Here is a 20,843-nt window from a genome sequence, read left to right on the forward strand (position 1 = left end):
CCTGGGCTGGAACGTGGGGCGGAGTCAGGCAGCCACCTGGGGCCCCGCCACCCGGGGATCCCCGCCACCCTGGGGGGACCCCAGCGCTGACCCTCCCTGTGGCTGCTCCGCCCGCCCGCCGCGCCCCGGGCCCTCCTGCTGGCCTCATGAGGGACGGGCACCACTGGCCAGGACCCCACAGGGGCGGCCCGAGCCCAGGTCCCTGTACAGGCCCCGCACCTGTTGGCCCTGAGTCCTGTCCCCACCCCGCGGAGCAGAGCTTCCTGCCCGGGACCCCCGACGTGGGCCGCCCGCCAGGCCAAGGCACGGGCGGGCCTCGGGGAGTCGTCCTCCCCGACTGAAGAGTGGCCGCAGCAGTGGCCCGGGCAGCCGGACCTGCTGCTCTGTCCCTGCGGCCACAGGAGCCACAGCGGGCCCCTCCCCGGGCGGCCCCCGCGGTCAGGACGGTCAGGACGCGCTGACTTCCCGGGGCTGCCGCAACAGACCACCAAACCCCGTGGCTTGAAACCACTCGCCTTCCAGGGTCACAAGGCCCTCTCAGGGGCTGCTCCTTCCAGATGCTCCAGCTCCAGGAGAGAAGCCTTTCCAGAGGTGCCCCCTCCGGGGCGCACGGCCCCTCCCTCCGAGGTCACAGCCATCTAGCACCCAAGCTGGTCCCTGGGGGACGGAGAGCCCACCCTAGCGGTGCCGCCATCAACCCTGAAGAGTCCTGGGCACGTGGACGAGCTTCCCACTGGCCGGGGACCCTGGGCGAGCGTGGGGACCATGGACTGCTGACCGGGAGGGACGTGATGGGCCAAACAATTGAGGCGCCTGGGTGGCACAATCGGACGGGCACCCAACTCTTGGTTTTGGCTCAGGTCATCATCTCGGGGTGGTGGGATCGAGCCCCACGTCGGGCTCTGCGCTCAGCGTGGAGTCGGCTTGAGATTCTCTCCCTCCCTCTTAGCGCCCTCTGCACTCTCTCTATCAAATATGTAGACGTATTTGATATATATACAAATTTTCTGTGTATCTTTTTAGTCTTTGAAAAATATGTATACATATATTTTTAAAAGAAATTACTTTTTTTTTTTTAAAGATTTTATTTATTCATGATAGTCACAGAGAGAGAGAGAGAGAGAGGGGCAGAGACACAGGCAGAGGGAGAAGCAGGCTCCATGCACCGGGAGCCCGATGTGGGACCCGATCCCGGGTCTCCAGGATCGCGCCCTGGGCCAAAGGCAGGCGCCAAACCGCAGCGCCACCCAGGGATCCCTAAAAGAAATTACTTAACGATAGTGGTGTGCTTTCTTTTTTCATTTCGGTTCATTTTGAACTAGCTGTAGATGAGAGAAAAGTTGCCGAACCGGAGCTGGGAGTTTCCAGATCTACCCCACTCAGGGTCCCCCAAAGCCGGCACCCTCCATGGACCTTCCGTGGCCAGGGGACAAGGGTCAGAGCAGGACACCCTGGGTGATGGTGTCGGAGGAGGCTGGGCTGGGGGGGATGGAGGGACAGGAAGGCAGGCCACCGGGAGCTGCATCCACATCCCAAAGCCTGACAAGGACCGAGGACCCTGCCCCCAGATCTCTGCATCCTGCCACCCCTCCAGATAGCCGGATTCTTGGGGGGCCACCTCTGGGGACACTCTGGGCCTGGGACACGAGGCAGTGAGCGGTTTGGGGCATCTCTTGGGCTGCAGCCAGGTCACTTCTTATCCCCGATCGGGGTTCCCGTGGACCTGGACCAGCTGAGCCCAGGGTGGCGGGACACTGGCCGTGCACACTGGCCCTCGCAGCCCACGAGGACCACATCTTCACCGCCACCCTCCGCTCGCCGCCGTGGGGCAGAGAGCCGAGGGGGCCCTGCCTGAGCGAGGAGACCTGAGGTCCTGGGGAACCGACCCCCTGGCCCCAGAGGTGGGGAAGGGGCCTTGGAAAGGCCGTCCTGGCCCCGGCGCACACAGTGGCGCCGCATAAATGCAGGAGTCCCCTTCCGGGAAGCAGCGGGCTGCGGATGCGCCACTCCCGTGCCCCTGATGCGCACTTGAGGAAACTGAGGCTCAGGGAGACCCGGGGTCCCGGCTTCCGGGCAGCGCCCTCGGTCCTGAAGTCAGGCGCGGAGAGACGGTCCCTTTAATAGGGGCGCGGCCCTCCCTGCGCGGCACGGAGGGCAGCAGCCCCATTGGCTGGAACCGGGCCTCGGCCACGCCCCCCGCGCTCAGTCCCTGGAATCCTATTGGCCCAGCTCCAGGACCCCGGGAGCCCGGGCTCCGCGCCAGGTTCGGTGACGCAAACGCGTTGCCCGGCAACCGCTCCCGCCTCCGGGCAGAGGGGCCCAGCCCCGAGCCAGGGCGCAGGCGCGGCTGCCGCGAGTGCCCGGGGCGCGCGACCCGGACCCCGAGCCCTCCCTGCCCCCCAGGGCGAGGCCGGGCGGGGCGGACGGGGAGGAGGGGTCTGGGCGCCGCGGGGAGGGCGTCCTGGAGGCTGGACCCCGGGCCCTGCCCAGCCGCCCGGCCCGGGTCCCCGCGCCCTCCCAGCGCCCTCCGTGCCTCCCTCCGTGCTGCACCGGCCTCAGCCTCGCCCTGCTCATCTGCAGAATGGGAGCTCGGGGCGCCCAGGCCTGTGCGAGCCCCCGGGGCTGTAGATGACCAGATCCAGGCCTCCGATGACCGACCTCTCTTCTGTGACACTTGTGGAGGTCGGGAACGGCACACAGGACCGCGGGCTAAAACCCCCTTCGTCCAGGGCCCCAGGGAGACCCGCCCCCTCCCCCCCACCTTCCAGAGCCGCCCCTCCTGCGTCCTCGCCAACAGCAGTGGGGTCTGCCCGCCGGGTCTGCCCATCTCTGGGGCTTCCCCGCTCTGCCTCCCTCTGGGGGGAACCTGGTGAGGACCTCGGGCCCCCCGGGAATCCCGACTTCAGGGTCCTATGTCTCATTTGCAGAGTCCCTTCTGCTGCTAGATTTCATGCCCATGGTCCCAGGCATTAGGACAGGATGTCGGTGGGACTGAGCTGTCCGCAGCCGGAGCCAGCCCTGCCCTCTGCCTGGCCCTAGGGGGAGTGGGCATCCGGGTCACGAGGACACACAGGGCTCGGTGCCACCCCGCCCGGAGCGGCCTGGCCAGGAGCTGCCCCAGGGAAGCAGCCTCCACCGTGCCCGCCGTCAGCCAGCAGGGACAGAGGCCAGGAGGCAAGAGGGCCTGGGGCAGGTGACCTGAGTGGTGGCCCTGGCACAGCATGGGGCATCCCCTACCTCTGCCTCCCTTGCCCTCCCCGCCCCACCACCTGTCCATGCCCCTCCCAGGACCTGCACACATGCCTGAAAGCCCCCTCGAAACCGGGGGCCTGGCTGGGAGTGGGAGATCTCACTTTCCCCAGAGCCACCTGCGTGTCCACTGTCTTGGCCCACGGGGCAGAGAGGAAACAGGACGACAGGCCAAGGGCCCATCCGCGGTCACTGGGGCACAGTGGTGGCCCCGGCCACCTGCTGGCCCAGCCCTGCCAGCCCCCAGCCTCACCCGGCCCCGCCTCGGTGGCTGACCCCGGAGACAGGACGGGCGCGGGCCCACGGCGCCCAGGCACCCTCAGCCAAGCAGGCCGCCCGGCCACACCCACGCCTGCTTTCTCCTCTCCCTGCCCTCCCCGCCCCCACGGAGGACAGCCGCCCTGGCTCCATCCCCAGGACTGCTGAGCCACCGGAATGGAGCGGGTTGTGAGTCAGTCAGCAGGAAGGGACACTTACAGCCACTTGCATCAGATGTTCCTGCCGCGTGGCCCCACGGCCAGAAGCCCCAGCTCGTGACCCCAGCTTCTCTGGGGAGCTCCTGGGGCTTGGGGTTCCTGTCCATGGATGGCCAGACACGGAGGGACACGTGGAGAAGGCACAGGCTGGGTCGGGCGCCAGCCTCGGACTCCCAACTTCACGTGTCCCCACTACCTACAGCCACCAAGTGCCAATCCTGGTCCCCACACCCTGATACCCCTTAGAAGCTACACAGGGACCCAGGTCCTCCCGCACCTGTGCGGGGCTTTAAGGCAGCCCTGTGCCCCCTCTGAGTTTCAGGCCTGGCTCTGGGTAAAGATCGGGAGCCCCAGCCCTTCCCTCAAATGCACTGGCTTGTGAGGATACTGCAGACACCCCGGCGCCGGCCCCACGGCCCTGCCCCACGCACGGCCCGCTGCTCTCTCCCGGTGTGCACGCACCTGCTGGTGCCAGGTACATAAGAGCTAGCTTTGGGGCCCACCACCCCCCACCCTGCTCCCACGCGTGCACAGACCCAGGCTCGGTGCTTCTCTAAACGCGCACGGACACACATACACACCTGCATCTGCTCGTGCTCCCACACACCCACACCAAACCTGTGCCTCGTTTTTAGCGTTGGGGGAGAAAGGTCTTTACCATCACCTCCTGGCCGCGTTGTCAGGTAAAATACAGGAACCAAGTTACATTTGATTTTCAGGTGAACAATACCTGGGATATGCTTCTGCACGGGCTTTCACTGAGAAGTGTTCATTGTTTATCTGCGGCTCGCGTGTAACCAGGTGTTCTGTATTTTATTGGGCTAAATCTGGGCGCTCTGTCTGCTGGGTCGTGGAGGCCCTGAGCACCCCAGGGCACCCCCCCCCCCCAGGAGGTGAACGCTGCACACCCAAGCCCCTGGATCCCAGGGCTCTGGCCACTCAGCCAGGCCAAGGAGGGGGTGGTCAGAGAGGGCAGCACCCATCACAGCCTGCTTGCCTCCTGGCTCAAAGGAAGCAGGGCGAAGCAGAGGCCCTAGGGTGGAAGTCAGGGCCTGCCTGGTGCCTCCTCTGGGGTTTTGGGGGAGACCCCACCTATGACATAGGTGAGCATCACCCTGCAGAAGCCAGGGGCTTCTCAGGGCCCGATGGGCAGAGACTCAGAAAGAGCCGGGTCCCTCCACCTCTCCTCCCTACAGTAGCTGGGGGAGGGGAGCGGGGAGGCGCGGGAGGGGAAGCCCAAGAGCCAGGGAAGTGCTGCAACCCCTGCAGCAGGCTGGCCTCAGCCCCTGCTTCCTGCTTGTCCGCCTTTTTCAGGCAGCCTCTCCATCCTAACTGGCCCCTGGTCCCCCAGGGCCACCCTGAGCCCCCTCCCAGGCTGGCTGCCCTCCCTGGTACCCGTTGGGTTGAAAAGTATCCTCGTCCAGGGCCCTACCTGTCCTGGCCCCCAGCTCTCTGGCCTTTGCCTAGGCGGGAACCAGGGATGGCACCTCTCGGCCCCCCAGGGACGGGCACCAGGAGCTGGGCAGGTGAGGAGCAGGGGCCAGGGCCTAGTCCTCCTGCCTCACCTGCCACCCCCAGGCAGGTCAGAGGCGGGCGAGGGGTGGGTAGGCGACTGGCTCACACCTCTCAGCCCTCCCTCCCTGGCCCCTGGGCACCCAGCTCCTCGGAACGGGGCCTTCCTCCAGGAAGCAGGTCGGCCGCCTGGATCAGCGGCAGGCCCACAGCAGGACGGGGCTGAGCGCCCCCGCTTCCCCGTGCCCACTGGCGGCCCCACTGCCTCGCCCCTGGCCAGCGTGACTCAGGCACCAGGCGCCTGCTCCGAGGCCAGCCCCAGTGCTCAGGCCTGGGGGCTCCGGCACCCCTGGGGGGCTCTGACCAGTCCTGCTCAGGGGGTGCGTGTGGACCAGTTAAGCACAGCTGTGCGGAGCCCTGGACACACCCGAGTGCAAGTGCCTCAGTGCATCCCACTGGTGCCGTCCATGGCTCGGGGTGGGCACAGAAGCCCGGGCCGTGTGCCCATCCCAGGTGCCCCCACCCGTGTAGAAGCGCCCGTGCGTGCAGCACAGCCCACCCCTGGCACTCACACCAGGGTGAGCTCCCCTCGCGGCCCCCACCGTCCCACGCACAGGGCCGGCGATCGCAGGACGCGGCTCACCGGGTGGGCAGAAGCCATGGCTCTCCTCCGGGGGTGAGCCTGCCCCCCAGGGGACACTGGGCGGTGTCTGGGGACCCTTGTGGTTGTCGTGACTGGGGTGCTCCTGCGTCAAGGGGGCGGGGGCCTGGGATGCTGCTCCACAGCCCACAGTGTGCAGGGCAGCCCCCAGGTCACTCGTGCTGAGTGGGAGGCCTGCCGGAAGGCCCCCGAGGTAGCGGCCACCTCCCTGTCTCCCAGCTAGGCGGTGCCCGCAAGGGGACCACGTGGTCAGGCTGCCTGAGCGCGAGGCAGCCAGTCTGCATGGTGCCCAGGGCTGGGCCTGGCTTCCGTCTTGGGGAACACAGCTGCCCCCACTGGCTGCGCTCCAGGGTCAGGCTCCGGGACCGAGCCTGCACCCTGGAGGTGTGGCTGCACCTGCAAAGACGGGCGGGAGCCAAGGCCCTTGTTCATTTCTGTTCCCTGTGGTGGGTGTGGACGGCAACCCCACGCAGGTCCACACGTGACGGCGAACACAGCCAGACGCCCACCCCCACCGGGGGGACAGAACTACTCTAGGTGCTGGGACACCTTCCCCAGAAAGGTGTGTCCACGACCCACGCCTCGGAACCCTGAACGTGGCATCTGGAAATTGGGCCTCGGTAGGTGTAATTCGTTCAGATGAGGTCGCCCTGAGGCAGTGACGCCAGAAGAGGGGTGGAGAAGACAGCTACCTGAAGGTGAGGCCGGCCTGGGGGAGGGACGGGGACCACCAGCCATCACTGGAAGCTGGGAGAAGCAGGAGGGATCCTCCCCTGGAGGCTCAGAGGGGGGGTGGCCCTGCCGAGACCTTGATCCCCAGACTCCGGGTCTCCAGAATCGAGCATCAACGTCTGTTGTACTAAGGCTCCAGGTGTGCGGGCTCCGCTGCAGAAGCTAGCACAGTCACACAACTCCTGTAGGAGCGCACACGGGCGCACACACACACACACAAACACATCCATTGTTTTCAGCCCTGTTCCACGAGCACTTCCTGTGTGCAGGCCCCGCGCTGGGCTCTGGCCGCAGTGAGCAGATCTGTGCTCTCGTGGAGCCCGCCCTCTGAGGGGGAGCAGTGGCCCAACTGTACCCACCCGAGCCACGAGCCACGCCAAAGTGCCAGGATATCTGCAGGTGATCACACGGATGCACAGAGAGGGCTCTGGCCTGGAGGCAGAGGTGGGAGGGGACAGCCAGGACGAGGGAGGATGAGGAGACTTCTGGGCAGGCAGGTCTAGCAGCCCCACCCCAGGCACCTGGAGCCAACGTGGATGTCTACACACACGCGCAGGGGACAGAGGAGGTCGGGGAGGGGGTGTGCTGGCTGCAGTCAGGTGTGGCCTCGGCAGGAGGCACAGAGGCTCCCCCACTGGAAGGGGACAACTCGTCTTCAGGTCAGCAGGGCCTGGTCGGGGGACAGCTGGCCTTGGGTGGCAGGAAGCCTCTAGCCAGAGGAGCTGAGCCCCGGAGGAGAGGCAGGTCGGTCCACCCCACAAGCTTGCACTTCCATGGGCCAGGGTACGGGGTGAGGGCTCTGCAGCACGGGCTTCGGGGACAGGGGTCACGGGGGCCCTAACCACAATGGGCTCTTTCTTGGTCCAGGGTCCCTGGTCTCCCTGAAACGCTCCTTTGCAGGACTGAAGGAAGGTCCTGCGCAGACCTCAGCGGTCCGCTTCCCTGCCAGCAGCTGGGCAAACTCTCGGGGAGTCCCCTGGAGGAGGCAGCTGGGTCTCAGAGCCTGTCGGGGTGCAGCAGCGGGACAGCCGGGGCCAGGATCGGGGCGTGCAAGGGGGCGCGGGCAGGCTGCAGGACCCATGGGGGCAGAGCCGCAGCAGCTCTGCGGTTGGGGAGCTGCAAGAGGGGCCCTGGGGTGTTCGCGGGAGGGGAGGCTGGCCGGCATCCTGGGGGCTTGCCAGGGCGCGGGGCCCGGCTCCAGGTCGGTGCCAGCGACCCGCGGGCCTCCCAGGGCCTCGGGCAGCCCCGCCTGCAACCGCCGGCCTCCCTCCAGGTCCTCCCGGAGCCCCGCGCGCCTCACCGCGCAGGCGCGTGGCCGCCCCGCACGGCCCGAGCGCGCAGCCGCACTCGGCCCCTCCGGCCCCCCGGCCCCGCCCCCGCCGTGCGCGTGTGGGCGGGGCGGGCGGGGGCGGGGCATGCGTGCGGGGCGGGGCCAAGGCCGGCCTATAAAGGCGGCGGCGGGGCGGCGCGCCCGGCTCCTCTCGGCGGCGGCGGCGGCCCAGGCGGAGGAGTCCGCGGTGGTGGCGGCGGCGGCGGCGCTGTTCCCCGCGCGGTCCGCGCAGCGGGGTCCGGGCTGCGTGTGTCGGGCGGCGGCGGCGGCGGCACTGCGGCCCCGGCCCGAGCCCGACCCCGGTGAGTGCGGCCCGGCGACCCTGGCCCGGCCCCGACCCGGTCTCGGGGATCGGGCCCCGCGGCGCCTCGGCGGCCCGGGCTCCCGGCGCGTTGGCCGCAGCCGCTCACGCTCTCCTTTGTCTGCTCCCGCCTGCAGGGTCCCCTCCCCGGCCGCCCCCCGCCCACGGGCCGCCCCCCCGGGCCCGCCGTCCCCTCCCCCGCTGGCGGGGCCCGGACAGAAGATGGTGCAGAAGAAAACAGCCGAACTTCAGGGCTTCCACCGTTCGTTCAAGGTGAGGGCCTGGTGGGCTTGGGGCCGCCGGGAGGTGGTCCGCTCGAGTGGCCGGTGGGGGGCGTGTGGCCCACCCCCAGCACCCTCCCCGGGGCTCGTGCCTGCCCCCGCCCGGCGTCGGGGGCTGCCCCGGCGGGTGTGCGCTGGGGGGTGGCCAGCGGGCCCTGGGGACTGTAGGGTCTTTCCTCCAGGAGCCTCAAGTGGGGCCGGGCCCCCCAGCTGGTGGGGGCACCTGGCTGTGTGTCCCTTGCTAACCCCAGCCGGGTGTGCACTGGTAGGGAGCTGGGCAGGCCACAGTCCAGTCCTTGTCAGCTTGGGCCTGTGGGTCCGTGGGGGTCTCTCCTCCAGGGCCCCGAGGTAGGGCTGCAGGTCCCCAAAAGCCCTCCCAGGTGGTCTGCGGAACGGGGGAGTGGATTGGACGCTCCCCAGCCCTGCACCTCCTAGACACTCCAGGCCTGAGTGCTATTTCCTGTGGGAGCGGGAAGTTTCTGCGGTGGCCCCACGGCTGCAGCCGAGTCTTGGTCTCAGATGAGCGAGTCTGGGGGGGCGGGCAGGTGCTGGGCTGGGGCCCCACAGGGCTGGCTCAGGGGACGCAGTGATGTCAACGGCCGCCCCACCCCGCCAGCCGAGTTATGTAATGGCTTCCCTGGGCCTCCTTGGGCAGGGACCTGTTGCCCTGTACAGAAGGCAGGACCTGGGTGTGTGTGCAGGCGCGCGCACGCGTGTGTGTGTGTGTGTGTGTGTGTGTACATGTGTACACAGGCGTGCTCCGCACCGGGGTGGGAGGAGCCAGCTGAGATTGTTTGGGTTAGAATTCCCAGGCCCGTCCAGCCAGCATCTGGGGCCAGCGCGCCCCACCCCTGCCCACACGCCTGTCATCCGCACCCCCTCCTTGCTGGGCAGCAACAGCCTTGGCAGGTCCAGGCCTCCAGGGCTGGGCTGGAGGGGGTGGACCCAAGACGTCACTGGCAGTGGTCTGTCCGCTCCTGGGGCTGGGCATGAGCTGAGACGGGGTCAGTGTGAGGGGCCAGCACGGCGGCCAAAGCAAACTCGAACTTTCTGGATGGTTCCAGCCGCCTCTTGCCAAGGCCTGCTGAGTGGAGGCCAGAGGCCAGCCCCAGGCCCAGCCCGCCCACATTGCTTGGGACCAGAGGCTGCGCCCAGGTGGGACTGTGGCAGTGCAGGGGGTGGAGGGACACACGGGCCGGGAGCCTCCGCGCTGACCTGGCCTCCCAGCTGCCCTACCCCTCTCCTCCTCCACACCGAGCCTGCTCCCTTGGGCCCGGGCCAGCTCCCTCCTCCCGCCCGGCCGCAGCAGGGACATGCTTCTGCCAGGCGTCTCCCAACATACTTTACCCATTTTCCGCTGGCAAGTCGGAGGCTCGGAAAGAGCAGGTGTTTGTCCTGGGTCCCCCCTGCACGTGGGGGCGAGGACACTGGAGCTGGCTTTCCCCCGGGGGTGGCGCGGCCACCCTTTCTGTCCCCGAGTCGGAGGCTGGGACGGGCGCGTGGGGTGGTGAGGGGACCCAGCAGGCCCGCGGGGGTTCTTGCGCCCTTCCTGGTTGGGACGAGCTGTGGGCAGTTTCCTCCCATCTCCCGTGGGGCGGGAGGCCCGGGGCTCAGGTCACTGGACTGAGGCGAGGTAGCCGGTGGGTGACGGTGCTGGCTGCTGTCGGCGAGCCTCCCTCTACCCGCCCTCCCAATCCCCTCTCCCGTGGGTGCCCTGGAGCCCCTCCTCCCGGGTAGAAGTGGTAACCTGGCACCTGTGGAGGAGCCTTATCGGACGGCTGGTGGCCGGTGGGCGGCCCTCCCGAGGGCTGTGTGCCTGAGTCCCCGGGGGGCTGGGTCCCCCAGCAGGCAGGGCCGGGGCCCCGACCGAGCCCGAGCCCGCCGAGCGGGCTGGCTGGAGAACTCCCTTCTCCCCGCTCCCCTGCCCCGCCGGCCTCCTAGCAACTATCTGCAGGGTGGGTGGGGAGGCGGGGAGGGCCTGTGCGTGTTTTTCAGCCGCTCCCTCTGACCTCTGCCTGCCCCCCTGAGCTGCCGGCTTGGCTTCCGGGCCTCCTGTCTGTAGGAATCGGGCCCAGCTCCTTCTGCAGCGGGTCCCTCGGGGTCTCCACGGCGCTCCTGGAGCTCCTCTGGACGGCCCTCCAGCCACAGCCCGGCCCCCGGTGTCCTGCGGCCCAGGGAGGGGCGGTGACCCCAGTCGCCCTGCATCAGCAGCACCGCTGTGCTCACGGGCCCCCACGCCCACCCGCGGCCCTGGCCCCCTAGTCTACGAGGGTTCGGGGAGCAAAATTAGAGCTGCCTCCTGAAGGAGCCTGGCTGGCCTTGGCGCCCTCACCACCGAGGCCTCCCACCTCAAGCCCAGGCCCTCGGTCCTCACCCTGGACGGTCTGCCCTGCAGAGAGCGCAGCAGTGCTGTGGGGGGCAAGGAACGGTTTCTCCGCCCCCCCAGCCTCTTCCTTTCCCAGTCGGGGTCTAGTCCCCAGTCCCAGGGGCCGGCGGGCAGCCTCCAGTGGGTCCCCGGGTCCACGAGGGGCTCCGTCCAGGGGGTGAAACAGGACTGGGCAGGGCCGGGCACAGGGCGGCCCGTGAACACCGTCACACGGAAGCGCCCGGAGGCCCATCTCGGGAGCCTCTAGAGTCCGGGGGGGACGGCCGGTAACAGTGGGAGCACAGTATGTGGCCAGGAGTGCGTGGCTTCCCCACTGACAGAGGGGACACTGAGGCCAGAAGGGCAGGGGCCCTCCCGGGAGGCCGTGGGAAAGCAGGCAGGCCGCCCCTGCTGGGAACCCGCCTGGAAGCCCGTGACTCACCTCCTCCCACTGACCGGCCTGCCCTGCCGTCCTGCTGCCTTTGATCCCCGGCAGCCCCGGGGACCAGTTGGGCTCCGGCCTTGGCCCCATTCTGCAGGGGTGAGCAGGCGGGGTGTGAGGCATGGCCGGGGCACCAGGGTGAGTCCTGCCCGCCCTCCCCTCGCTGCATCCCTTCCTGGCCGCCCGGGGCCCATTTCCTCACAGCCCGCCAAAGCCAGGCTTTGTTCCCCTTGACTTGCCCGGTGTCCGGGCGGGGCCTGAGCGCTCTCCTCTCCTCCCCCTGCAGGGGCAGAACCCTTTCGAGCTGGCCTTCTCCTTAGACCAGACCCCCCGCGGGGACACCGGGGAGACCGGCTTCAGCCTGGAGTGCCCCGCCCGCCCTGGTGAGGGCCTGAGAGGGAGGGGCTCTGGCCCGGAGGGGTGAGGGCTGGGCTGGGCCGAGCAGGACGGGCCTCACCCCCCGTCTCCCAGTGCAGATATGCCCGCGAGCCAGCCCATCGACATCCCAGACGCCAAGAAGAGGGTCAAGAAGAAGAAGCGGTGCCGGGCCACTGACAGCTTCTCGGGCAGGTTCGAAGGTGAGTGAGACCGGCGGGGTGGGGGAGCCGGGGAGCTGGGGCTGGCCCGGGGCAGCTCTCACCGCCCCCCTGCTCCTCAGACGTCTACCAGCTGCAGGAGGATGTGCTCGGGGAGGGCGCCCACGCCCGAGTGCAGACCTGTGTCAACCTCATCACTAACCAGGAGTATGCCGTCAAGGTGAGCGCCGGCGCCCGCGTGGCCCCCCTCACCGCTTCCCGCGGCGCCTGGGATCCGGCCCTGGCCAAGGGTGGCGGGAGGAGGGGAGCTGGCATTCGAGCCCCTGGACCAGCAGCTGGGGAAAACTAGTGTCTAAAAATGGCCCTAGGGCCAGTGACTCAGGCCACCCCTGGGAATCTGGGTCAGGCTGGTCTGAGCCCCTGAGGCTGGGCAGGAGGTGACCGCAAGGACCAGCGCGGCTGAGAGCTGGGGCTTCAGTCAGAGTTGGCCCTTATCTCTGGGTCACCTGGTGCCATTTCTCAGGAGTGACCAGCGGTTCTCCATCTTGGTTACAAGCATTAGAAGGCAATGCCATACCCGGGGCCCGAGGAAGCTTGGTATTTTGGGGAGAGCAGGGTAGGCCCAAAAGAACCTCTGCTTGAGTGTTCCCCTGCGGACCCTGATCCACAGTATAGCCAGGTGGCCTGGGAGCCGTGGCCTCGAAACCTGTTTGTTGGCCAGGCCGCGTGGCCCTGTGTTCTTCCCCAGTGACCCTGCATCCAGGTGGGGTGGGGTCACAGGAGGCTGGCTGCACCAGAAGGAAGCCCAGGTGCTCCCGGGTGAGAGGGCTGGCCAGGGCCTCGGCCTTGGGGGAAGTCTGAGGATAAAGGAGGCCATGGTCTCTGCCCCGGGGAGTCCCGGGCGGGGTGGGGGCGACGGTGTGAGAGAACTGGATGCAGGGCCTCCAGCACTTTTCTGTTCTGGGTGCTTCCCTCCTCAGGACCCTGCTGGGTAGCCTGGCTTCCTGTCACTGTTGGACAGTTAGGAACGAGGCTCAGAGAGGTCTGAATAGATGCCATGTGACCCCCCCCGTAAGGCCATCCCTCTTCCTGGAGGGACCACATTTTTCTTCATAAAGTGGGGGTCCTAGCCAGATTCCCAAGAGAGAGGATGAGGCTCAGTTTACTCCATCAGAGGGGAGCTCCTGGCGTTGTGGCAGAGGCCCTAAAGCCTGGCTGCCCTGCTCCTCTGTGGCACAGGTGTGTTTGTCACCAGACAGGTGGCACAGGGCATAGGCTGGACCGGGCAGCAAATGGATGCCATGCCTGCCTGCTGCTGGAACAAGCTGGGGGACACACCACGTTCCCCTCTTCCAGGGCATTGCACTGGACAGGGAATCCCCGGGCCAGGGGGTGACCTAGCCTGCCTCATCTCCCAGTTAGAGGGGACCCAAAGACCCAGCATGGGAAGAGGTCCCCAGTGGGTGCCTGGGGCCAGGGCTACCTGGAGGGAACCACAGGCACCTTCTACCCCCACTTCTGTGAGCAAAGGTGGCTGGGGCCCAGAGTCCCTGGGTGCCAGAGGGGTTTGGAGGCAGAAGCTGGCTTCCTGAGGCTCTGGAGTCCCAGGAGACTGTGCCTGCTGGTTGGCAGGAGGGCCAACCTGAAACAGGCCTGGGCTGAGGGACCCACGCAACTGCCCAGACTGTCATGAAACTAGAGAGGTGGGACTTGGCACAGAGGCCGGTAGGGACGGCTTGGCTGGCAGCCAGGTGCCCTGAGGCTCCTCCATTCCCTGGGTGGTATGGGGGTCCACGCAGTGGCTGGCAGTCTCCTGGTCGGGGAGGGGAAGCTGTGCAGTCCCTGGGTCCCTGACACCCCACCGCCCTTGGGGTCGGGAGTGGAGAAGGCCTAGCACCTCTGTTTCTGCCTTTCCTGTCCAGCTGGTCTCTCCCCTGCTGCCACTTGGGAAACATGTTGCACATTCCTCCTGCCCCCTCCCCCCAAGCTTGTGCTGACTCCATAGTTCTAACTTCTGGCAAATTCTGGGCCCAGGAAGAGAGCTCTGCTTCCTAGAACTTAAGATCGTAGGCACGGCACAGGGCAAATTTCTGGGAGGGGTGCCTTGGGCTTTGGAGGGTCTGGCTGACCCAGCTGCTCTGTCTCTTGCCCCACCTCCTTCTAGATCATCGAGAAGCAGCCGGGCCACATTCGGAGTAGGGTTTTCCGGGAGGTGGAGATGCTGTATCAGTGCCAGGGACACAGGTAACGTGACACACCTCGCCACACAACAGCCCTGCTCGGCTTTCCGTGGATGAGTGGGCCTGAATCTCGCGTCATCCCCAGCAAGCACTTAGGGAGCACCCCTTGCGAATCCGCCTCTGCGCGGGATACCCTGGGTCAGACCTAGAGTCGGGCGGTCCTGAGTGGGCAGGGTGGAAGCACGCCCACGGCGCCCCTCCCAGCCTTTGCCTTCCTGTGGCAGGTGGGGGTGGAAAGGGTGTGCACCTGCTGGGCTGGGGGTGCACAGGGGCCTCAGGAAGCCTCTCTCCTCTTCTGCCTCTCCCAACACCCCCCACCCGTGCCCCAGGAATGTTCTAGAGCTGATAGAGTTCTTTGAGGAGGAGGACCGCTTCTACTTGGTGTTTGAGAAGATGCGGGGTGGTACGTGGGGCCTGGGTGTCCAGCTGGGTGTCCATGGGCGGTGGGCTGGGCCACCAGGGAGAGCCTTTCCGTCGTGCAGGAGCACGTGCGGGGTGGGGGCCTCGTGGGGTCTGAGCTGCTGTCCCCGCGGCAGCTAAGGGTTGCAGATTTTGAGGCCCAGGTGGCCAGAGTGGGTGCTTCCCTGTTGGGGGGATGGTGGTGGGGGGCTGGGGACACAGGTGACCCTTCCGTGTTCTCCCTCCACCACCGCCTGCCCCAGGCTCCATCCTGAGCCACATCCACAAGCGGCGGCACTTCAACGAGCTGGAGGCCAGCGTGGTCGTGCAGGACGTGGCCAGCGCCCTGGACTTCCTGCACAACAAAGGTGGGTGGCGGGCGTGGCCCCAGCGGTGCCCAGCCCTGCGCTGGCCGCCTGCCCAGGACGCCCCCCACCCCCCGCCCCCGCTGACTGTCCCCCGGTTCCCACGCAGGCATCGCCCACAGGGACCTCAAGCCAGAAAACATCCTCTGTGAGCACCCCAACCAGGTAGGGCGCCGGGGAGCCGCCTTCCCTGCGGCCGGCGGGCGCGACCCCGCCTCACCGCCCCTTCCCACCCCTCCCAGGTCTCCCCCGTGAAGATCTGCGACTTCGACCTGGGCAGCGGCATCAAGCTCAACGGGGACTGCTCGCCCATCTCCACGCCGGAGCTGCTCACCCCGGTGAGGCGCGCGGGCGGCGGGCACGCCCCGACCCGCTCGTCCCCGACCCGCTCGGCCCCGACCCGCTCCGCCGCGGTTGCGTAACCTCGAGGTGCCGCGGTCGCGCGCCGCCGAGCTGGAGCTTTTTGCTTAGCAACAGCCGCTGATTGGCCCCGCGGAGAGGGGCGGGCGGGGCCGCAGGGGGCGGGGCGGGGCCGGCTCCCGGCCGCTGATTGGGCGGCGGGGCGGGGCGGGGCGGGCACCTGCCACCTGTTGATTGGGCGGGGAGGCGGGGCTGGGCCTTGGCCCGCCTCTGATTGGCCGGGCGGGGCGTCGGGCGAAGCGGGGCCGGTGACCCTGCGACCCGCCCTCACGGGACGCCGGGAAGTCCCGGCCGCGCTGCCCTCCGCCCTGGGCCCTGACGCCCGGCCCCGCCCGCAGTGCGGCTCGGCGGAGTACATGGCCCCCGAGGTGGTGGAGGCCTTCAGCGAGGAGGCCAGCATCTACGACAAGCGCTGCGACCTTTGGAGCCTGGGCGTCATCCTCTACATCCTGCTCAGCGGCTACCCGCCCTTCGTGGGCCACTGCGGCAGCGACTGCGGCTGGGACCGCGGCGAGGCCTGCCCGGCCTGCCAGGTGCGGGGCGCCCCGACCCGACCCGACCCGACCCGACCCGACCCTCCCGTCCCCGACCCCGACCGCCGACGCCCACCGGGGCCTCCGCCCCTGCTGCGCAAGGAACCCGACACCCGCGCCCTGCGGGCCCTTCCACCTGCACCCCTGGGGCCCCGCACCCCAGCGGCTCCTGCCCCTACATCCGGGGCCCCTGCGCCCTGCCACACGCACAGCCCCCACACCCGCACCCTGCGGGCCCTTCCACCCCAGCATCCCAGAGGTCCTGCACCTCTTGGGACCCTGCACCCCAAAGGTCCCCCCACCCCTCATCCCATAGGGCCCTGCATCCCTCAGGCCCCCTGCACCCCGCCGCTCCCCCCATCTGGGACGTCCACAAGGCAGTGCTGGCCCGGCCCTTCTCGGGTTACAGGCATTTTAGTTCCAGGGCCCGTGGGAGAAGGCAGTTGGGAGTCAGGGAGCTGCCCTGGGGAGAAGCACGGCTTGTGATGAGCAGCTTCCAGCCTCAGCCTGGCTGCGGGGCAGCGCGTCCCGGGCCGGGTCCACTGAGCGCTTGCCTGATGCTGCTCTCCTGTCCGGCCTGCGTCACTCCCAGTCACCTGGCCCCCCGGAGCCCCCCGTCCTGCCAGCAGATCTCAGGCCCCCTGCCCACCCTGCTGCCAGTGGGGAGGGTTGTGTACTTTGTCCCCGTCGTGGATCTTGCCGCATGGTTGGGCCTGGGGACCCGGCAGAGCTAGTTATGAAGCGGTGTCCTGAGGTGCCCAGCTCCAGTCCTGGCCAGTGCGGGTATGTCTTGGGTGCACTTGCCTGCAGCTGACCCTTCGCTCCCTTGTCCTCCTGTCCCATAGAACATGCTGTTTGAGAGCATCCAGGAGGGCAAGTATGAGTTTCCCGAGAAGGACTGGGCCCACATCTCCTTTGCTGCCAAAGACCTCATCTCAAAGCTTCTCGTCCGCGACGCCAAGCAGAGGCTGAGCGCCGCACAAGTCCTGCAGCACCCATGGGTGCAGGGGGTGAGTGAGCCCTGCTAAGTCCTGCCTCCTTGCAGCCTCCAGTGGGCTAGGGGGCAACTTGGAGCGCGTGTACAAGAGGGGCCAGCATCAACACCTGCAGCGTGGCTCTGGGGCTCCGTCTTGGCCACCTGTGGGGGCACAGGTGCAGCAGGAGTGTCCACCTCCTGCTGCCAGGTAGGGGCTGGGCCTGCAGGAATTGGTTTGCAGTGAACTGTTTGGCCTTGTGCCCTGCAGCCTTCGGGGCCTCATCCTGCTCGCCACACCTGGCTCAGCACACCTGGTTCGGCACAGCAGGCTGAGGTCATCCAGGTGTTGGGCGGGGTCCGCCGAGATGGGTGGATTCACAGCTGCTGGCCCTGTCTGGCTCTCTGTCCCCATCCATCCCGGAAGAGCCTGGCATTTCTTTGGCCAGCGGTCACCCGAGCCAAGCTCCCGCCCAGGGCGAAGGCCATAAGGGCAAGGGTCTCAACCAGAATAGAAGTGGCCCCAGGGCTCCGTGGGGAGCTACAACTGGGGCCCTGGTCTGGAAGCAGAGCTGGTGGGGGCTGCCCAAGCCCTCTGGGAGCATCAGGAGACCCGCGGGTGGAAGTCTCTTGAGCCCCTGCTGGGCTCTTGCCCTTCAGCCCCGCCCCTCCTGTCTCCTTGCAGTGCGCTCCTGAGAACACGCTGCCCACACCCATGGTCCTGCAGAGGTGAGGCCTGCGTGGGGTCTTGGGCCCAGGGGGCAGAGGGACCCCGAGTTGGGGGATTCACATTAAGATGCTTCAAAAAAAGACCACTCTCTTTAAATTGTTAAACTGGGAGGCCATCTGAGTGTTTGGGCTGTCTTGTGCCAGTGGTGGTGAAGGATTGGGCCTGAGCGGGGGTCCTGGCCCTGCAGGAATGTTTGGGGGGCCTGGGGCCTGCCGCTCCTCCCCCAGGGTACTGCACAGCCCCCGGGGTCCTGGGAGGATCGGGGCCTGCCCGGCAGCCACCCTCCAGCTCCTCGGGGACTGCCCCCTCCCCAGGAACAGCTGTGCCAAAGAGCTCACATCGTTTGCGGCTGAGGCCATCGCCATGAACCGGCAGCTGGCCCAGCGCGAGGAGGACGCAGCCGAGGAGGCGGAGCAGGGCCCGCCCGTGGTCATCCGAGCTACCTCACGCTGCCTGCGGCTGTCCCCGCCCTCTCAGAGCAAGCTGGCCCAGAGGCGGCAGCGAGCCAGCCTGTCTGCGGCCCCCGTGGTCCTGGTGGGAGACCACGCATGACCCCCTCCCTCTCTCTGTACATAGGTCACTCCCTCCCCTCCCCCTGCCCCCCACCTCGATCAAATCTAAAGATTTTTTTAAGCTGTTGCCTGCTGGTACCCAGTAGGCTGCCCTCCCCTGGCTGGGCTCCCAGGCGCTAAGCTCAGCTGGGGGGGCTCTTTTTATATGAGGTTTTTGCTGTTGGGTTTTTCTTTTTTCTTCCCCACCCTCATTGTCCCCCTTTAAAGGTGTTAAAAGCAAAGCAGGTGCCCGGGGAGGAGAGTGGAGGGTGTGTGTCGCGGGGCTTGCCCGTCCCGCCGCCCCAGCCCCAGATGCTCACCTGTACTGTGAAAGGTCCCCCTGCCCGCCCCGCCCAGATGTGACTCAGGAGAGGAGGGCGTTTGTCGTCTTCCAGAGCTGGGGGCCAGGAATGCGCCCCCTCCCCAGCCCTCGCAGTATTTTTCAGGGACGGGCCAACCCCCATCTCCCCTCGGTGACACAGCAGCTCCTCATCCCTCACCCCAAAGACACCCTGGTCGCCTGGTGGGGCAGGGGCTTCTCAGGTCTCCCTCGTGGCGGGGGGGTGGGGGGGTGGCCTGCAGCTGCCCGCTGGACTCCCCTCTCTGCCTGACAATCGGGGCTCTCTCCAACCTTGAGCGTGGGACCTGGGGTGCAGGGGGTACACCTTCTGCTCCCGCCCTCTCCAAGGGGGACCCTGCCCACCCAGGAGGGTGGGGCCAGAGGAAGTGGGAGGGGCTGGACTTGCGCCCGTCAGCCAACGTCGGGGTCCCACAGGGCCCCCCGCTGGGCACCCAAGTGCCCCTTCTCAGGGCTCAGTCTGACGACCACGGACACGTCCCGCCCCTTGTGGTCACCCCTGGGGTCTGGTGTGGAAGCTCTGTTGGCACCGCCCCCCCCCCAGAGCCAGGGCCCACCCAGGGGTTCTGCTGAAGCCCCTCACCCCGAGGGCAGCGTCTCTGCCCACCTTCAGGAAAACCGCCGCAGCTGCCACGGCCTCCCTCCGGGCACCCAGGAATCGCCTGCCCGCCTCCGCCAGGCTCGGGGACTCTGACGCCCCCTCGTCCTCGGGTGGGAAACACTATGCAATACGGGCCCCCCTGCTCGGCGCACTGGCTTCTGCCGGCCGGAGGGGGGGGGGGGGCCCGCCAGGGCAGCGTGCCTGGGGTCAGGCCAGGGCCTGGAAAGCCCTCTGGCTTCTAGTTGTTCGTCCTGTTTTGTTAATTTTTTAAAGACATCAGTTGACTTCCCTTCCCTGTTCTTGAATACTTGAATGTTGGGGGGCCTCGTGGGTCGGGGGGCCCAGACGCCGTTTCTGCGGCAGTCTCGCGGCTGGTGGGGACTGGAACCCCCGCCTGTCCCCCCCGCCCGCCTGGATCTGTGGACTGGCCTTTCCAAAGACCCCGGGGGGTGGGGAGGCCGCCCCCACCCCCTGCTTCTTGCCCATCGGTGATTCTTCTATGTTTTGCAACTGGGGCTTCTGCCTTTTTGTAAAAAAGAAACCAATGGACCCCCGCCCGCCCCGGGCGCCTTGGCCGTTCTATTCTGGAAAGCAGAGCTGTGAGGAGCTTTTTTTTTTCCCAAAGGTGGGACAGCCACTGCCTCCCCCGTCACGCGGGCAGTGTGACCCCGTGTGACCCGGAGGACTGTCAGAACCGTTACTGTGAATGAGCGCCCGGCTCCCAGGCTGCCCGGCGCCGGGGGAGGGGAACGGCCACGTTTCAACGTTGAGAAATGTAAAAAAGACAAAAAAAAAAAAAGTTTTTTAAAAGTGGGGGGAGAACACCCGAGCACTTTAACTACCGTACCAGGTGAATCGATACAGCTCATTTCCTTACACCAACTGTCATGCCGGACTTTTGTATTGTTTTGTAAGGATTTAATAAAAGTCAAAAACCCGTGTGTCCTCCTCCTGGTTTTCTGTTCCGTAACAAGCAGCCCCAAACCAGCTCTCCTCCCCGGTGATGCCCCGAGTCCACGGGTGGGCGGGTGCAGCGGGTGGACTCGCACCCAAGGCTGCGGGCTGGGCCAGGGGCGCTGGGCAGGCCCGCCGGACGCCGGCGGCAAGCGTTCCCCGGAACCAAAGCGGGAGCCAGGAGGCTGAGCTGGCCTTGGAAGCCGAGGTCCCCTCCCGTCCCCTCCCCGGCCCGAGGCCTCCGGGCTGCCCCAAATCTTGGAGGCGGAAGAGGGCAGCTTGTGCCACTGAAGCCTGCAACCTGGTCACAGGAGCCTCCCACGTGACCTGCCTCGTGGGGAGGGAGCAGATCCGGGTCGGCTTCCTGGAGGCGGGAGCCACGGGAAGGGGGAGGGGGTCAGCCTGGGCTGCGGGGCTTCAGCTTCCTCTTCTGACCAGCAGGGATCCCAGAGTCCGCAGAGCGCTACAGCTGGCAGGTGGCCTGGCAGGTGGCCCCGGCTCTGGGTCAGGTGGGCGGCCCCGGGCGCTCCAGTGCAGGCTCAGCTCCCGCCCCGAGCGTCGTGGGCTCCGGGTCTGTCCCCGGGAGCAGCATGTGCCGGTGCCTCGCTCCTGCCGGCGGCCGGGGGCCGTGTGCGTGCGTGGGGGACACGGCGTGTCTGTCCATCCGTCCGCGGACACTCAGGTTGTTCCCACTTTGTTGGCCACGGGAGTTGTGCTGCTGTGCGTGTAGTGGACACCCGCGGGGATGCGATCGGGCGTCGACCTGGTCAGATGTCATTTCATTTTTGGAAGGACCGCCTTGTCACCGTGTCACCTTGCAGCCAGCCTAGCGAG

The 20,843-nt window shown here is 67.5% G+C and overlaps 2 protein-coding genes across 5 annotated transcripts; both read left to right on the forward strand.

Annotated features, from left to right (window-relative positions):
* Positions 1–2,351: 2,351 nt before the first annotated feature.
* LOC112666216 (collagen alpha-2(V) chain-like) lies at positions 2,352–7,913 on the forward strand. Of its 2 annotated transcripts, XM_025456796.3 has the most exons (4): positions 2,352–2,682; positions 3,040–3,193; positions 4,048–4,200; positions 4,445–7,913. In XM_025456796.3, exons 1-4 carry the CDS (start codon positions 2,629–2,631, stop codon positions 5,461–5,463), a joined length of 1,380 nt encoding a protein of 459 aa, XP_025312581.3. In that variant the 5' UTR covers positions 2,352–2,628; the 3' UTR covers positions 5,464–7,913. The 2 variants fall into 2 exon arrangements, with proteins under 2 accessions (XP_025312581.3, XP_048954233.1); XM_049098276.1 differs by having other exon boundaries at positions 2,928–4,200.
* A 473-nt stretch (positions 7,914–8,386) lies between these two features.
* MKNK2 (MAPK interacting serine/threonine kinase 2) lies at positions 8,387–19,996 on the forward strand. Of its 3 annotated transcripts, XM_025456793.3 has the most exons (13): positions 8,388–8,534; positions 11,636–11,732; positions 11,826–11,927; positions 12,008–12,105; positions 14,050–14,129; positions 14,455–14,528; positions 14,788–14,892; positions 14,999–15,054; positions 15,132–15,227; positions 15,648–15,842; positions 16,688–16,852; positions 17,501–17,544; positions 17,860–19,996. In XM_025456793.3, exons 1-13 carry the CDS (start codon positions 8,484–8,486, stop codon positions 18,095–18,097), a joined length of 1,401 nt encoding a protein of 466 aa, XP_025312578.1. In that variant the 5' UTR covers positions 8,388–8,483; the 3' UTR covers positions 18,098–19,996. The 3 variants fall into 3 exon arrangements, with proteins under 3 accessions (XP_025312579.1, XP_025312578.1, XP_048954234.1); XM_025456794.3 differs by lacking the exon at positions 12,008–12,105 and having other exon boundaries at positions 8,387–8,534; positions 11,821–11,927; XM_049098277.1 differs by lacking the exons at positions 11,636–11,732; positions 12,008–12,105 and having other exon boundaries at positions 8,413–8,534.
* The last annotated feature ends 847 nt before the right edge of the window (positions 19,997–20,843 follow it).

Source organism: Canis lupus, chromosome 20, assembly GCF_003254725.2.
Source record: "Canis lupus dingo isolate Sandy chromosome 20, ASM325472v2, whole genome shotgun sequence".
Lineage (NCBI taxonomy): Eukaryota > Metazoa > Chordata > Mammalia > Carnivora > Canidae > Canis > Canis lupus.

What these genes read in the sequence shown, in the direction of transcription:
- LOC112666216 (XM_025456796.3), top strand. Translation starts at nt 2,629, where the DNA reads ATGACCAGATCCAGGCCTCCGATGACCGACCTCTCTTCTGTGACACTT. An exon ending in CTTCTGTGACACTTGTGGAG is followed by an intron (nt 2,683 to 3,039) that starts GTCGGGAACGGC and finishes GCCTGGCCCTAG; the next exon opens with GGGGAGTGGGCATCCGGGTC. An exon ending in GGCAAGAGGGCCTGGGGCAG is followed by an intron (nt 3,194 to 4,047) that starts GTGACCTGAGTG and finishes TCTGAGTTTCAG; the next exon opens with GCCTGGCTCTGGGTAAAGAT.
- MKNK2 (XM_025456793.3), top strand. Translation starts at nt 8,484, where the DNA reads ATGGTGCAGAAGAAAACAGCCGAACTTCAGGGCTTCCACCGTTCGTTC. An exon ending in GTTTGAGAAGATGCGGGGTG is followed by an intron (nt 14,529 to 14,787) that starts GTACGTGGGGCC and finishes CGCCTGCCCCAG; the next exon opens with GCTCCATCCTGAGCCACATC. An exon ending in AGGCCTGCCCGGCCTGCCAG is followed by an intron (nt 15,843 to 16,687) that starts GTGCGGGGCGCC and finishes CCTGTCCCATAG; the next exon opens with AACATGCTGTTTGAGAGCAT.